Source organism: Phoca vitulina, unplaced genomic scaffold, assembly GCF_004348235.1.
Source record: "Phoca vitulina isolate PV1807 unplaced genomic scaffold, GSC_HSeal_1.0 scaffold24, whole genome shotgun sequence".
NCBI classification, from domain to species: domain Eukaryota; kingdom Metazoa; phylum Chordata; class Mammalia; order Carnivora; family Phocidae; genus Phoca; species Phoca vitulina.
In genome coordinates, this window is record NW_022589727.1 from 10,526,719 (window position 1) to 10,544,122 (window position 17,404).

Consider the following 17,404-nt stretch of genomic DNA (forward strand, 5'->3'; position numbering starts at 1 on the left):
TATCTTCTTTGCTGAACTTCCTGTTCAGATCTTTGCCCATTTTTAATTGGAGTGTTTGTTTTCTTATTATTGGATTTTAAAGTTCTTTATCTATCCTACACACAATTCTTTAACAGGTAAAAGCTTTGCAAATATTTCCCCCCTGTCTATGGCTAGTCATTTCATTTGCTTAACAATGTCTTTTAAAGGGCAAAAGTTTTTGATTTTAAAAAAGTGTAAATTATCAGTTTGTTCTTTTATGAATCCTCTTTTTTGGGTCATATCTAAGAAATCTTTACCTACACCAAGATCACAAAATTTTTCTCCTTTGTTTTCTTCCAGAAGTTTTACTATTTTAGATTTTATGGTTAGTTTTATCATCCATTTGACTTACTTTTTTGTATATGGTGAGAAGGATGGGTCAAAGTTCATTTTTTTGTGTATGGGTCAAAGTTCATTCTATTGTTTATGGATATCCAGCCCATTTGTTGACAAGAGTATTTTTTTTTTCCATTGAATTGGCCTTATACCTTTGTCAAAAATCAATTGTCCATAGACTCTCTAATCTGTTTCATTGTTCTATTGTGTATCTTAATGCTAATACTCTTAATTTCTGTACCTTTATAAGTCCTCATATTGAAAGTATTAGCCCACCAAATCTGTTCTTCTTTTTCCCATATAAGTATTAAAATTAGCTTGTCAATATCTACCAAAAAAAAAAAAAAAAAAGCCTGCTAAGATTTTGATTGGAATTGCATCAAATTTATAGATCAATTTTGGGAGGACTACTATCTAAACAATATTAACTCTTTTAACCCATGAAGAGGACATCTTTTCAATTATTTATATCTCCCTTAATTTCTCCCAACAGTATTTTATAATTTTTAGTGCACAGGTCTTTTCATGTATTTTGTCAGATTTATCCCTGAGTATTTTACATTTTTCACACTGTACTATAATATATGAGATAATTAAATTTTAAGTTGTAAGAGTCTACTGTTGGTATATTCAAATACATTTGCACATAGATCTTATATCCAGAAATCTTGCAAAACACTTATTATTTAGATTTCTTGTAGATTCTATGTGATTTTGTACACAAATAATCATGTAAAAAATGCAAATAAAAGTTTTGCTTTTTCCTTTCTTATCTGGATAACTTTTCTATCTTTTTCTTGATTGACTGTGCTGGCTTGAATCTCCAATGCATTGTTGAATAGTAGTGGTGAGAGTGAGCATCCTTGTCTTGTTCCTAGTTCTAGGAGAAAAGCATTCAGTTTTTCATCATTAAGTATGTTAGCTACTTTCAGCAGATTGAGTAAGTTCCTTTCTTTTTTTTTAAAAAAGATTTTATTTATTTGACAGAGAGAGACACAGTGAGAGAGGGAACACAAGCAGGGGGAGTGGGAGAGGGAGAAGCAGACTTCCCACAGAGCAGGGAGCCCGATGCGGGGCTTGATCCCAGGACTCTGGGATCATGACCTTAGCCAAAGGCAGACGCTTAACGACTGAGCCACCCAGGCGCCCCAAGTAAGTTCCTTTCTAATTCTGATTTCCTGAGAGGCTTTGTTTTTTCCTCAATGGGGAATGATTGTTGGATTTTGTCAAATACTTTTTCTAGTGAGATGATCATAAGGATTTTCTTTTTTGGATTTGCAAATGTTAAACTAACTTTGCATTCCTGGGATCAGCCCTACGTGGTCATGATGTATTATCCTTTATGTAGATAGCTGGATTTAATTTGTTAAAATGCTATTTAGAATTTTTGCATCTGTGCTCATGAGGAATATTGGTCTTTGATTTTCTTTTCTTGCAATGTCTTTGACAGGATGCAGTATCAGGCTAATTCCAGCTTCATAAAATGAGATGGGAAGTAATCTCTCCATTTTAGAGGAAAAAATACACACTCACAGTATTCTGATTTTTGGAGGTATAAAAAATAAGTTCAGTCCTCCATGTTTAGAAACAGTTGTTTTGTGATCTCTTTTTCTTTTACATACTTCTCATATGATATGCTATCCAGACCTGGACTTTATGCTCCTCATCTTGAAAAGGTGATATTTTCACCTTCTCCTTCCTTCTTAAATGGGACTCTCCTTCTTAAATGGGACTCTGAGAAGAACACAGCCTACTAATATTTTCCTATCACTTTACTGAACAATAAGACTTTCACATCCTTTAGTCTTGTCACTTAACTTTTATTAATGCAGCCAAAGATGGCTTTACTACAAACTAAACCCTTTTCCACCATCACTGCCATAAAGCCATGTTATTGTTTCACAGCCAGAGCCCAAGAAAGCTAATGAAAGAATGCTATCCCTCTATCCTTGAGAATAAACTTCGCTATGCCTTTATCCAAATTGAAAAGGATTCTTCTTCAATCACATACACAAGACAATTCTAAGGAGTGCAAACCTCTTACCCTTTACTACAACCAAATATTTTTTAAAAATCTGTGAGTGCAAAGAAAGTCTTTTATTGAGAAGTTCTCCAAGTTTGCCTTTATAAGTAGCCTTAGACAGCAAGTTACTGGCCAAAGACTAGATCTAGGCATCATGAAAAAATTGGAATAACTTTAGTTATTGGCACCAACAGAACAACTCTTATCTCTTGTTTGTATGAGTCTTTGGATTAAAAACAGTAATATTTGTGGGGCGCCTGGATGGCTCAGTTGGTTAAGCCTCCAACTCTTGACTTTTGTTCAGGTCATGATCTCGGGGTGTGGGATAGAGCCCCACGTGGGGCTCTGTGTTGAGTGTGGAGCCAGCTCAAGATTCTCTCCCTCTCTCTCTGCGCCTCCACCCCCTGCTTATGCTCTTACTCTCTCTCAAGAAAAGAAAATTATTTAAAAAAAAAGTAAAACAGTAATATTTGTTACTTGTACTTTGATCTAAGTAAATCAAAAAAAGCCTGACTTGATATGAAAAGGGGCTCTTATTCAGTGTCTCAAGAGTAGCAAACATTATCTTGAGATGACTGGTAGTACCTGTCTCCTAATAACAGGCTTTTTGCCGATAGGACACGGATCAACTAAGATAAGAAATTCATGAGTTAACTTTATCTAAAGTTTATTGACCTTTTGGTAGAGAATGAGCTCTAAAGAAATTCAGCAGAATATTTGGTAAATAATAGATAATGTGTAAGTGTTTGCTACATAAATGAGTAAGTAAATAACAACAACAACAAATGACAGAATGAATGAATGAATGGGTCCTATAATCATCCAGGGTAAAGGAACAAAGAAACAGATGCAGATGGTACCATCAAATTAGGAAAATTCAAGGAGGGTTTATATACAAAGCACTGATTACAAAGACATGAGTAAGCTATAGAGGATCCATAAAGGATGGCACAGAAATCCTGAGTTAGTAGAAGTGGAGCTGTTGCCACTTCTAGGCCTAAAGGATAAGGAGAGAGAGGAGGCGTGGAAGCCCATTGATGTAATCTGTACAGCACAGCCTACCAAAGCAGGCAGTAGGGAGGACAAGGGTGGAGAGTGGACCTCGAGGAATAAGCAGAGGATATTCAGTACAAGTAGGTTGTGAACCAGGCCTAAGAGCAATCAATTCTGGAAAAGGAATAACTACCAGTGCAGCAGGTTGAGCTTCAAGCTATGGAAGGAGTATCTAAATTAAAGTTGATATTAATAGGTGTAACAGAAATTGTTACTCAAATGGGGTCTGGAGCACAAGTCCACCAAAATGTTAATAGTAACACTCCCCCCACCAAAAAAGTGTCTTAACTCAAATTTACCAAAGACCAGTTTTCAAGCAGGTCAACAGTAGGTATTTGATACCCTTCCCTTGATAGCAACCAGGACGTGGTAGAGGCCAATAAAAGGAACTTTAAAAATGATCCTGAGTTGGTATACTGTTAATCATGTTGATATACTGTTGATTATTTTTAAACTAAAAACAAAGTAAATTCTTTTTAAAACCTAATTTCTTAAACCACTGCCAAAGTAGAAATTCTGAACTAAAAAAGAACACAAGGGTCTACTGTACTAGTATCCAAAATCGAAGTCTCCTCCAGGCAAATTTACTATTATGATTTAGTATCAGACAGGCAGTGGCCTCTAATCTCTCGGCTCATGCCTTTCCCCTTTTACTCACGTTAGTCTAGTGATAAATGATGTAGAATTTCTGAGAGAGAGAGAAAATTATGCCCAATATAAAAAGTGGTTGAAAAAGCTGATTACAGAGTCATTAGCCCCTGTGGGCTCATTTTATTGCTATAAAGTCATCATTCAAGTAGATATATATTTAGCTTCTGTGGCCTTGGTTTGTGGTAAGCAAAATAACCTCAGACAAAAAAAGGGAGCCCAAGTTCAAACTTTCTATTTTTAGTGATGTGACAACCAATTTGCTAAATTAGAAAATCCCAGAGCAGAAGCAGAGGAATGTCATCAGCTTGTGTTACTTGTATTTTGTGCCACTCAGAGCACATCTGGGGATGGGTTTACTCCTCGATGACATATTCTAGGAGGGACACTTGGAATCCAACATATGGCCAGGAAAAGGTACCAAGGATGGTGAGGAACTTATATATACCTTGATACTGAGAAATAGCTGAAGGAACCAGACATATTTAGCCTAAAAAACAGAAGCCTATATGGAACAAAAAGTCTTTTTATTTAATTTTCGGGCTGATTGAGGAAAACAGATTGATTTATTCTCCAGCTAGTTCAAATAAGTTATGGATAAACACAATTCAAAGTGAAACATTCATTCATTCATTCATTCAATATTTATTGACGAAATATAATTTTTCTGTTACTGTGCTAGGTCCTAAAAGTTAAAGGAGATATTATTAGCAAACACTGATTTTAAAGATTGTGAACTCCATTATCACTTGTGGGTTTGTAATCAAACACTATCTGTAAGTGGTAGTATAGAAAGTAGAATGTTTGTGTTCCTTATTTTAATGTGCACATAAGTCACCTAGGAATCTTATTAATAAGTTGCAGGTTCCAATGCAGTAGATCTGGGCTGGAGCCTGAGATTTTGCATTTCCAACAAGTTCCCAAGTGATTCAGATGCTGCTGATCTGTGGGTCATCCTCTGATTTAGCACAGCATTAAGGTCACTGTCTCTCCAATATTCTCTGATTTTAGGAAGAATCAGCAGATCTATTTTGTGTCATCTCAGATGCAGTGTCTTACCTTTCAGATAAAGAAACAAACTTAGAAGACTTTTTTGGTCAGATATCTGTCACTAGAAGAGTGAGAACTCACTTGGAGTTGGCTCTGCATACCACCTTGCTACTGCATCCTGATTAAGCTGTTTTGCCCATCTTGTTAATATAAATTGCAGACCATGTGAAAAAATATACCAATATACAATCTTCATTCAAAATCTTAGTTCTGAGCTACTATCCTTGACCTTTCCTCACACTTAATCCTGTCCTGTTGTAGCCCATGTTATACTCTAATTCTCCAGTACTGTTACTTTGTTTGCCTTTCAGAATTGACATTTAGGGCTTTTTTTTTTTTTTTCAGGTTCAACCTTGAAATGGTTCAGCAATGATCTTGGTGTCTTCCCTATTACTGTTATCCACTGTGAGGACCCAGGCTTTTCAAAAAACCTTCTTGCCCCTTTAACTCATAATCAGTCTCCCTGAAACTGTTTCTGCGACTGGGTTCTTCCTGTCCTGAGGGGGAATTGAAAAAAATCAAGGCTATTGAGACCAATTTGCCATCTCAGGTGACCCAGAATAATTTCAGATTTCCAGAAATTATTAGAAAGGCAGAGTTTATCCAATATAATTTCTAAACATTGTCTATTTTTTTTTCTGTAAGTAAAAGTAAGTAATGATAGTTACCGTCTTTGGGGGAAAATGGAATGATTCCTCAGAAGGTAAACTAAGAGTTTACAAGTATATAAATGTATTCCATTTTACAGACAAGATCTCCAAATAACCTCCTCTTATCAAAAATCCATCCTTAGGTGTTTCCATATGGTTTTCATAAATTTGACTACTAAATTGAATAAGTTGAAAAAAAACACTAGGAAAACATACAATCATTGAGAGAAACTGGAGTGATTTGAATAAGAATGAGCTAACTGGGTTTTTTTAAGATTTTATTTATTTATTTGAGAGAGAGAGTGCAGGGAGGACCGGGGGTTGGGGGGAGAGGGACAAGCAGACTCCACGCTGAGCATGGAGACTGATGCAGGGCTCGATTTCAGGACACTGAGATCATCATGACCTGAGCCAAAACCAAGAGTGGGGCACTCAACCAACTGAGCCACCCAGGTGTTCCAAGAATGAGCTCATTCTTAATCAGTCTAAACAATATGCCTCCATTTTTGCAGCATATATTCAAATATAGCAACACAGAGAGGTGGCCATTCCATTTCATATTTATGTCCACCATCTATGAACTCTGACAGAATTTCTTGTCTGAAGACCCCCTTCCCACTCTTAACTTGTATTCTGTTTATTTGCTATGTATTTGATTTGCTTCCCTCCCCTGCAAAAAATTATGAACTCTTACAGGTAAAGACTGTGTGTGATTCTTCCATTGCATTTTCCTCAGCACTGGGCACCTATTAAGGACTTAAAGAATGCTTATTGTTTGATTATTGAAGATGTTCAGACAAATTATTTTACCTGCAAGAGATATTATACCTGCTTTCTATTTGGTAAGAAGTGAGTCACTTGTAACTGGTTCTCAGGAGGCAGAAAATTGTAAACATGGCAGAGACCTTTTTGACTACTGTTTTGAATTCTAGAAAGAAGGGCAGGGCAGCAATTCTCTGGGATAAATGTGTGCAGCCACCTGCTCACCCATTAGAGCAGGATAGAGGAAAGAGACTGGGCAGGGTCTTTACTGTCATTTCACCATTGCCTGTGGGGTCCACTGCTTCAGAACTACTATGACCCTTACCTGCCCTTAAGAACAAAAGGGTGTGAGGACACTTTGTTACTAAGCCATTCAAGAAGAAAGGCAGGCATATGTTATATGTACCATGTTTGTGTGATGACCATTTGAAATACTTCAAAATCTGTGAGGAATTGATAGCCATATGCTTTCTTGTTTCTCTTTTCAACACAAAGTTGTGTCATTCTCCTTCCCCATCTTTTTCTTCTCTGGTTCCTTAGCCTGTGCCTTTATGTGAGCCGTGGCCTCTGTGATGTATCTGTGTCAACGTGGCTGGGCCACCATATGCAGATATTTGGCCAAACATTATTTTGGATGTTTCTGTGAGAATGTTTTTGGATGAGATTTAAGTTGGTGGACTTTGAGTAAAGCAGATTACCCTCCATAGTGTGGGTGGGCCTTGATCAATTAGTTGAAGATCTGATTAGTACAAAAGACTGACCTGCCCCAAGCAAGAGAGAGTTCTATAGCAGAAGTCTTTGGACTTAAACTGTAACATCAACTTTTCATGGTTCTTCAGCCTGATGACCCACTCGCTGATTTTAAACTTTGCAGCCTCCATAATCACCTGAGCCAATTCCTTAAAATCTCTCTCTCTCTCTCTCTCTCTCTCTCTCCACACACACACACACACACACACACACACATCCTATTGGGTTCTGTTTCTCTGGAAACCCTGATGAATACAGGCTCTTTTCTCTGTAACATTTGGAAGTTTGTCTTTTCTCACATGGCCACAATGGTCACAAAACATTAAAAGAAACTCAAACAATCATGTGAAGAAGACACTGACATAAAAGTAGCCTATCCTCAGTTTCCAAACAGACTGAAGCACAGTGCAGATGAAGGAAGCAGCTGGATAAACTGGAAATGCTTCCAGTATTTTCTCCACTCTGACAGAAAACGTCTCAAGCAAGGTTCTGTAGAACATGAGTTAAACTTTCACTTCATCTGTCTGTTGGGACATAAAGACTGTTCTATGGAACTTGATGAAAAATGGATGATGGAAGGGGGATGGTTGCTCAGTTAATAAGGGTGTCATGGAAAACCAGGGCCCTGGAGCTTTTAGAATGAAGAATATGGAAAAAGTGAGCAACAGCAATCAAATGTAAGGAGATCCTAACTGGTACTTTAAGACAGAAGCTGCAGCATTTTGCATAGGGAAGAAGGAAATTAATTGATGAATCTCACCTATGACATTCTGCTCTAGTTTCTTTAACATGATTTCTGTCCAATACTATAAAGTAAGGGTGATATTTGTTCATGTTTACAAGCTATAAAATGCAATCATTTTTCCAGTTACCCACTGTCTAAAAACAATTTTTTCTCAGACAAAGATCATTATTGACTATAAAAATTCAGCAACAGAGAAAAGAATAAATTTCAAACAATCCTACTTTTCAATGAGTAACATATAGAAAGATTTCCTCTACAAAATAGGAGGTCTTCCCATAATTTTAGTTGGATCTTGGACAGTTTATCAGCAAATGTATTTCATTTCTTCACAGTTTCAAAAACCATGAAAACCTTACTCTTCCAACTGCTGACTTTGAATTTGTTTGTTCAACACATCTGTGATTATCTCTGGACAGGAAAAACAATAAAAGAAGTGAACCCACTGAAAATTCCATTTATACTCCCAAGTGCCCTTACAACTTGTCCTAATATCTCTCCCTTCCCCATCCTTTTTTTTTTTTTTTAGTTTGTCTCCCAAACAGTGATAAGCCCAAGGTTACATATGATCTACAGTTTTCAAATCAATATTACCTTATATCACCACTGCTGCACAGTTTAGGGCTTTGCGGCTAGCCACCATGACAATAGATGCACAGCCTGGAACCAGTTTTAGTTAATTAGAGTCAATCAATCCAAACTTTGCTAACTTACTCATGTGAAACAATAGTATAATGAACCAAAGTCGGCAAGATGATTGGGAAACACAAATTATTGCACCCTGATAAATTAAATGTGACTATTACAAAACCTTCTTTCTAAATGAATACTCAGGGAAGAAATATGAGTCTTTAATATAATTAAGAATATAGGGAAAATAAACCTAAAAGAGCTATTAAAAGACCCACCTTTTTTTTAAGGAAGACAAACGGAAGTTGTATTATGGGAAGATCTTGTGACATCTTTACAAGTATTAATTTGGGAAAATAACGTCCTGTTGTTTCTGGTCATTGGATGGAGTAGGCAGAAAAGCAGGACATGCATACTTGGGGGGTGCCAGAAGCATGGCAGGGTAGTGAAAGAGCAAAAGGGGAGAGACAGATGAGCCTAGACCTCCCGTGTCTATGTGTATGCAGTGTCAAGTGCATGGGTTTATGTGACCCATGGTCAATGCTTTTGGTAATGTATGAAATTGAATGAAAGCTTTCCCTAGAACTCTGGCAAATCTGATGAGCCAGCATTGGTGTTTGTGTTCACTCATGCTGAGTCCAAGGGCTGTGGTAGACTAAATAAAATATATAGCCATTTTACCCCTGTAATTGGTAGAATAAGACAAACCAAGATTCAACCTCCCATTAGCCAAACCTTTCTGTTGCTTTATCCCAAGGTAACCTGGGAATCCTATCAGAACTTTTACTTGGGTTAAAAAACCATGTTGATGAGAAAGAGTTAAATGGAGGATAAGAGAACATTTGCAATGCAAATTGATATGAGGGTACTAGATGTCCCATTAGGGAAACAAGACAAGGGAAGCAAAAAGGAACCAGAAAGGGGGTTGAGGAAGGTAGAGAAAGGAAAAAAATGTTTAAGGATGATATTTAAAACAAGATTCTTCTACCTCAACTTAGGCTAAAATTGGTCCTATTATTAGCTGTTGGCAGTGAAACATCTCACATAAAAACTTTGTAAGAGGCAGAGTGCAAAGAGCTCTGACTTGGAGTTTGAAGACCCAGATGGGAGAGGTCCTCTCCCAGCCAGCTAGATGATCTATTTGGCCTCTGTTTCTTTATCTGCAAAATGGGGTCTTGAGGTAGATCATCACTGAGGAAGCTTCCAACTCAAAATATCCCAACTCCAGGTACAATTTCAAAAACAGTTTTTAATAACTTACTATAAGTGACACATGTTAACTACTGCTATATACTGAATGTCTCCCAAATTCGGAAGTTGAAAATTAACCCCCAGTGTAATGGTATTAAGAGGTGAAGCTTTTGGAAGATGATTAGGGTATGAGGGGAGAGACCTCATTAAAGAGATTAGTGCCGAAATAGAAGAGGCCCCGAAGAGCTCTCTCATCCATTCCAGTATGTGGGGACACAGCAAAAAGATAGGCATTCATAAACCAGGAAGAGGACTCTTACCAGATACTGAATTTGCCAGCACCTGGATCTTGAACTGCCCAGCCTCCAGAACTGTGAGAAATAAGTTTTTGTTGTTTAAGCCACCCAGTCTATGGTATTTCTGTGACAGCAGCCCAAATGGACCAAGACAACTGCTGAGTTACTTTGTTACTTCTGTCACATAATCAGGCAGATCAAGGCAAATGCCAAAGATGTTTACAGTGTGGTCCATAAAGGCATCATATGTTACATTAGATTTTATTGCTTTATATTGAGCTTTCATCTATTTTCTCATAATCTAAATCACAGCTAACTTACAGTCTTTATATACTCTAAGCTCATATACATTTTGTTGTCATTTATCAGGTACATAAACAGAGCTTGTCTTAAAAAGGACGTAAAGGTCGGCACTGCATCTGTGGCAAGGCTTGGTATCTGTGTCTTGGTGGGCAGGGTGGGAGACAACACTTGTTTCATTTTCCTTATTGTTTAAAGATTACTGATGCAATGGTAGGGTGGCTCACTCCTCTTCATGTCACAAATGAATTGTCAAATGATTTGAAGCTTCTAGAAGAGAGGAAATAGGAGTTATATTGCTTTCAGTGTCCTATGATGTCTAACACAGTATATCAGCTGTAGACAGGCTTAATCAATAGCTGTTAGATGATGGGTGGATGCACAGATGAAAGAGTAGGTTACAGGTGGGTGGGGAAAGAAACATATCAGTAAATGGAAAGTCAATATAAACACAGTGGCATATAGTTTATATTTCTTTGCATTTGGAAAACAATGTGTTTCTTTTTGTTTGTTTTGTTTTGTTTTGATTTTATTTATTTATTTGACAGAGAGAGACACAGCAAGAGAGGGAACACAAGCAGGGGGGAGTGGGAGAGGGAGAAGCAGGCTTCCCGCCCAGCAGGGAGCCCAATGTGGGACTCGATCCCAGGACCCCGGGACTACGACCCGAGCTGAAGGCAGATGCTTAATGACTGAGCCACCCAGTCGCCCCTGGAAAACAATGTTTTTATATTTAGAGACTTATTTTGGGTAATGGCAATATTTTAGCTAATAGAAACATATGATAAAATTCTACACATTTTTATATTCATTTAACATATTTATACTCATTTAACTACTAAGAAAAATGTAACTAAAAGGTAAAATTTTTTAAGAAGATAGCAAAATAATTTTTAACATCTCACAGGTGTGTGGTGTGGCTAATTTAATCCCACCTACCACATCTCAGATGCAAATCCTATCATTACCAATAAAATGAATTCAAACCAAGGGTTTAGTGTTCCAGTTATATAATTTATATCTATAACTTAAACCTCACAAAGCCAGTTGCTTCTCCCCAAACCACATAAAAACCACAAAGTAATTCACTGGCCATGACACCGCCAATTGGTGATGAAAAATTTGCTTGTGCTTTTGACATTTCTGTGTAAAACAACAGCTGCTTCACTCACTGGGAAGCAGCCTTTTTCCCCCCACTGGGGATTCTTATCCCCAGTGGAGGTGGGTGGGCATCTTGCTGGCAATGTTGCATGCATACAGAGATTCTTAGATACTCCATAGCTGACAGCTAAAATGAACTCATTCTGTGAGGGATATGTTTTCCAGTGGAAGACAGCCAGACCTGCTTTCCTTTGGGGAATAGAGTATGAGGGGTGCCATGGCCCTGTTCTCATCATAGTGAGTCTAACACCCACAGTCACATGGGGCCAACCATGTACATTGTAGAAACCAAAGGCTAATACTTTAAATGCATCTTAACTACCAGAAGGAAAATCCTAGGTCAAAAATGAGCAGACGATTTAAAACAGAAACATATCTGTGAATGCACTGGATCCTTCTCTTTCTCTATCATCATCACCATAAATATTATATTATTATTATTCTCTCATTTGCCCTATGTTCTTACATTTCTAAGTTCTTGGAACTTGAATATTGTTTGTTCCCTTCTCCTCTGGTCTCCCTTCTTTTCCTGTAGGTACCTTAAATCATACTCTCAATGAACACCCTCATTCTGTGTGCTCTTAAAATTCAACCCCAGGGAAGAAATGAGATGAGTTTCATTTAGGCACATACCCTCAAAAAGTTGAGCCCATAGAAGGTGGCTGTCATTCTGATGTATTCCATACTAATTATTTTGGCCCAGATCCTGCTGATGGCATTTACACTGTCATCACAATGCACCTTATAAATGGCAATCCCTTACTCATCAATTCCACACCTATCATGCAAAGTTTCAGTGCAAATCCAAGGCTAGTTCTGCATGAACTCAGGATATTCCTAGAGTGTGGGATCCAAGTTAGGAGACAGAAGACTCCACTTTATGTATTGCTGCCACTGTGGTCTGGATCTGTTAATCTCATAGAGTTGTAATAAGGATGAAAATGCTTGGTAAAGGGCACAGGCACTTGTTAATATTGGCTATGACAATCCAGAGCAGTACAGTAGAAAGAACTCTCAGTGTGGAGATTTCAAGTCTGCCCTCAGTCATTTGTTAACTACGTGACATCACTTAACCTCTCTGAACTTCATTATCAGTATCTATAAAAAGATAACATTATTTTAGTGATATAAATGTGTGTGTGTGTATGTATATATATGTGTGTGTGTGTATATATATATATATATATATATATATATATACATGCATGTTTTATATATACATGTGTGTGTAGATAGATAGATCTAGATCTAGATCTGACACTTCTCTGACTTTTTTAAATGGCTATTTCAGAAAGACACTGGAAATGGCTGAGTATCTGACCCAGGTCCTCAAGTAACCAAAGTTTAAGGAAACAGGTGTTATCACCCCAGAAGAGTTTGTGGCAGCTACAGATCACTTAGTCCACCACTATCCAACATGGCAATGGGCTACAGGTGAAGAATTGAAAGTGAAGGCATACCTACCAACAGGAAAAAAATTTTTGGTCACCAAAAATGTGCCATGCAAGAGCGGTGCACACAGAATATTCAGATGAATTAGAAGCTACCATTGAAGATGATGGTGATGGGGGATGGGTAGATACTTATCATAACACAGGTATTGCAGGAATAACTGAAGCAGTTAAGGAGATTACACTGGAAAACAATGACAGTATAAGACTTCAAGATTGCTCAGCAGTATGTGAAGAGGAGGAAGAGGAAGATGGAAGAGAAGCTGCAGATACGGAAGTATATGGAATGAATGGATTGTTGGAAACAGGTGAGGCTACACTAGATAGAAGGGCAATAGTAGAAGCTTCTAAAGCCAAAACTGATGCTGGTGGTGAGGATGCTATTTTCCAAACCAGAACTTAGGACCTTTATATCACTTGGATAAATATTACCAGACACCGAGACTATGGTTGCTTGGCTATGATGAGCAAAGGCAGTCTTTACCAGCTGAACACGTGTATGAAAACATCAGTCAAGATCATATGAGGAAAACGGTGACCATTGAAAATCACCCTCATCTCCTATCACCTACCTCCTCTGTGTTCAGTTCACCCATGCAGGCATGCCCAGGTGGTGAAGAAAATCATTAAGACTGTTGCAGAAAGAGGGGGAGAACCTGGTGTTCCTATGTATCTTCTAATTTTCTTATAATCTGTATAAGCTGTCATTCCAACAATACAATATGACTGCACCAGACACTTCACAATGTAATGAAGAGAGCATAGAATCTATCCTAATTATTGGCTCTAATTGTTATTTTTATTTTTTTAAAGATTTATTTATTTATTTATTTGAGAGAGAGAGAACATGCATGAGCAGGGGGAGGCAGAGGGAGAGGGAGAAGGAGAGAAGCAGACTCCCTGCTGAGCAGGGCGCCCACGCAGGGCTCAATCTCAGGACCCTGAGATCATGACCTGAGCCGAAATCAAGAGTTGGGCCCTCAACCAACTGAGCTACCCAAGTGTCCCTGGTTCTGATTTTTAAAGAATTAACCCATAGATATGACCATTGACCATAATTAACCAATTGTACAATTTATCTAATAAAGGGACTTATATGGTTATGCATTAAATTAAAAAAAGTTCCATTAAATGGCTATTTCACTGATTATTTGTGTTAAACAATTTAAGAATATCTGTGATAATTTTCTAATAATTTCTGTATTGCTGATCTCCAGAGTAATGAAGAAAGTCTCATACTTGTTAGTACTAGTACAATGCAAAACACATAGTAACTATCATTAAAACGTAGCCAACAATAGATAGCAAAAAGCCAAAACATGTTACTACAAAAAATCAAAAATAAATTTATGTTACCAAAAAAAAAACCTTATTTTATCACTTTTTGAGAACATCTAATATTGTTCTTTCTCCCCCATGATCTATATTATGATCCAGAGAAGCTCTTTATTACTCTAATTTTTATCAATACTCCACATTTCCTTTATAAGCCCATGATCCCTAAATTTTTGTTTCCATGTTGATTTCTCTTCTGATTCATATAATTTTTGTTTTAATTTTCATTTATTTGACAGAGAGAGAGACAGCAAGAGAGGGAACACAAGCAGGGGAAGAGGGAGAGGGAGAAGCAGGCTTCCCGCGGGGCAGGGAGCCCGATGCGGGGCTCAATCCCAGGACCCTGGGATCATGACCTGAGCCGAAGGCAGACGCTTAACGACTGAGCCACCCAGGCGCCCCTGATTCTTATAATTTTATGTCTACCTCCTCTTGATATCTCTACCTGGATGTTTCACAGTTTCCTTGAACACCACAATTTCAAAATCTGAATGTTCCATGTTTCCTTCCCAAACTATTCCTCCTCAAGTGTTTCTACTGCAACAGTTGCCCAAATATCCACTCACATGCTCATAACAGAAATCTTGCAATCATTCTTGCTAACTCCCTTTCCCTCACATCCCATCTTTGTTGATTATTCTTTTAAAATGTTTCTCTAATTTATCAATTTCCCTCTACTCATTTCCACTATCAATGACTCCAGTGTCATTGATGAACCATCCTTGCCTCTTCATTGTCTTTCTACACTGATCTTTGCCATTTTCCAAACTGTTCAAACTCAACTTTGAATGTCATTTCTTTTCTTAAAACTCCCATGAATACTACATTTTTTTAGGATAAACCATCATATTACTAGCACCTCTGGGTTTTTTATATACAAAGGGGTAAGTTTGAGGGAGTGGGGTGGCTATTTAGTTGGAAGGAGGAAGTGAAGGGACTTCTCTTGGAGCCACATTTGCATAAGATGCATGTTACCCCTGGCCTCATCCACTGTCCCATCCGTAGCATGACCTTTGATCCTTTGAAAGCACTGATTCCTGCCCAACTTCCCATCTCACCTTATGTTTTGTTTCCCCTCACTCACTGTATTGGAGCCTCATTGCCTAGCCCCACCTCGCCTTCTACAAATGTACCAGGTTCATATGCATATTTACTAGTTTTCCGTCTGCCCATATCACTCTTCTTTTCACCACATTTCCCCTAAATTCCCTGTCCTCCCCACCTTCACCATCTTTCTAGTTTCTGTTTATCACTTCTCCAGTGAAGGTGTCCTGTCTCTGGGTCAGATTCTCCTCTTGAATGCTATTAAGTACCTGAATTTGTCAGTTATAATACTTATCACAGTTGTAGTGACATGACCTTTAGGAGGCCTTTTGTTTGAAGTCCACCTACCTCACTCACTATGTTCTACACCCAGGAGGGCAGGAACCAAGTTGGTTTGGTTCATCCCTGAACCCTCAGTACCTAACATAGAGCTGGGCAAATACCAGGGGCTCTACAGAAATTGGTTGAATAAAGAAATTATTAAGTCTATTTAGATCACTCTTTTCAAACTCCCTATCAGTTCTCAAAAAAAGACCAATTATTTTAATTGTATGTGGATATTCTCTTAAGGACAGTAAATGAAACCTTTTCTTTCCAAAGTCTAATTTGTTGATTATCTATTAGACTGAGAAAGGGACCTGTTCCTCAGATCTCATACCATACAATTTTCGAATAAAAAAAAAAGATACTTCTTTTTAACTATGTTTTTAAATTTAACTGCTTCCGGTTGTTTAGGAATCCTTTAAATCTGTCTAAGTGACCAATAGTCCAAACTTATTAAATTGTTCATACCATTTTCTAACTTTTCCTGGACGTTTGATTTTACTTAAATCCTTTTGTAATTATTCATTCCTGAACATTTATCAGATACCTATTACAATGTGCTGTGAATGGAAAAGAACATTTACTGAGGAGCTTATACTCTAGTAGAATAAACCAATAAATAAATACATTTACACACACACTTATAGGATAATTAATGAGAAATACTAAGATAACTATGTATATGGTGCTATGGTCATGTAAAAGACAATTAACTGAAGATTAGAGAGAGTCACAAAGAAGGGGCAGCATTGGGGCTGCTCTTGAGGATGAGTGGAAGATTACCAGACAGACAGTGACTCCCTCCAGTCATTCAGGAGGGAAAACAACAACAACAACAACAACAACAACAAAAACAAGCCAGTAAGAGTAAAGGCAAGGGGATGGTTCACACATTTAACTATTGTCCTACATGATTCAGACTCCTTAATAAACAGTGTGCCTCTTTTATGAAACATCTCTCTATATCCATGGTGAGCAAGAATCTCCTGAAATATAAGATCAATTCACTTGGTTCTCAAACAAATTGATCTGATTAACAGCGAGTCCCAATTTCTTTCTGGACAACTATCAATACGTGCAACTTCCCAACAGTCAAAAAATATGGACACCTCCTCCTGCAGAGATATACTTTAATAATTCATCAGTAACTGTACTGTAACTCATTCATAAAACCCCAAAGCATTAAAAGCTCCATCTTCATTATTACCAGATGTCTTACAGGCACCTAAGTCAACACTTCAAAATGACTTCCTACAAGTTTGCAAGACCAAGTGTATCTTCAAGGACATCCAAGAATACATTTCCTGAAAGAAATCTGCTGGAAGTTGGCTAATAGTACTGTAAAAATGATTTTTAATATTAAAGACCCTGGGGGCACCTAGGTGGCTCTGTTGGTTAAGTGTCTGACTCTTGATTTCAAGTCAGGTCCTGATCTCAGGGTCGTGAGATTGAGCCACGCATCAGTCTCCACGCTCAGGAGGCAGTATGCTTGAGGTTCTCTCTCTGCCTCTCCCCCTGCTCTCTCTCTCTCTCTCTAAAATAAATAAACCAATCTTAAAATAAATAAATAAATAAATAAATCTTCTCACATTCTGCCATGTCCATCCTGGAAATAAAAATGTTTCCAAAAGACTTAG

General features: G+C 37.7%; 1 protein-coding gene across 1 annotated transcript; it reads left to right on the forward strand.

Annotated features, from left to right (window-relative positions):
- The first annotated feature begins 12,909 nt into the window (after positions 1 to 12,909).
- Positions 12,910 to 13,850, forward strand: LOC116642857 (ubiquitin-like-conjugating enzyme ATG3). Its single transcript, XM_032421497.1, has one exon. It carries the CDS (start codon positions 13,108 to 13,110, stop codon positions 13,465 to 13,467), a length of 360 nt encoding a protein of 119 aa, XP_032277388.1. The 5' UTR covers positions 12,910 to 13,107; the 3' UTR covers positions 13,468 to 13,850.
- Positions 13,851 to 17,404: the final 3,554 nt, after the last annotated feature.

Bases quoted from the DNA above. Each gene is read 5' to 3' on its own strand.
- LOC116642857 (XM_032421497.1), top strand. From the start codon at position 13,108: ATGTGCCATGCAAGAGCGGTGCACACAGAATATTCAGATGAATTAGAA.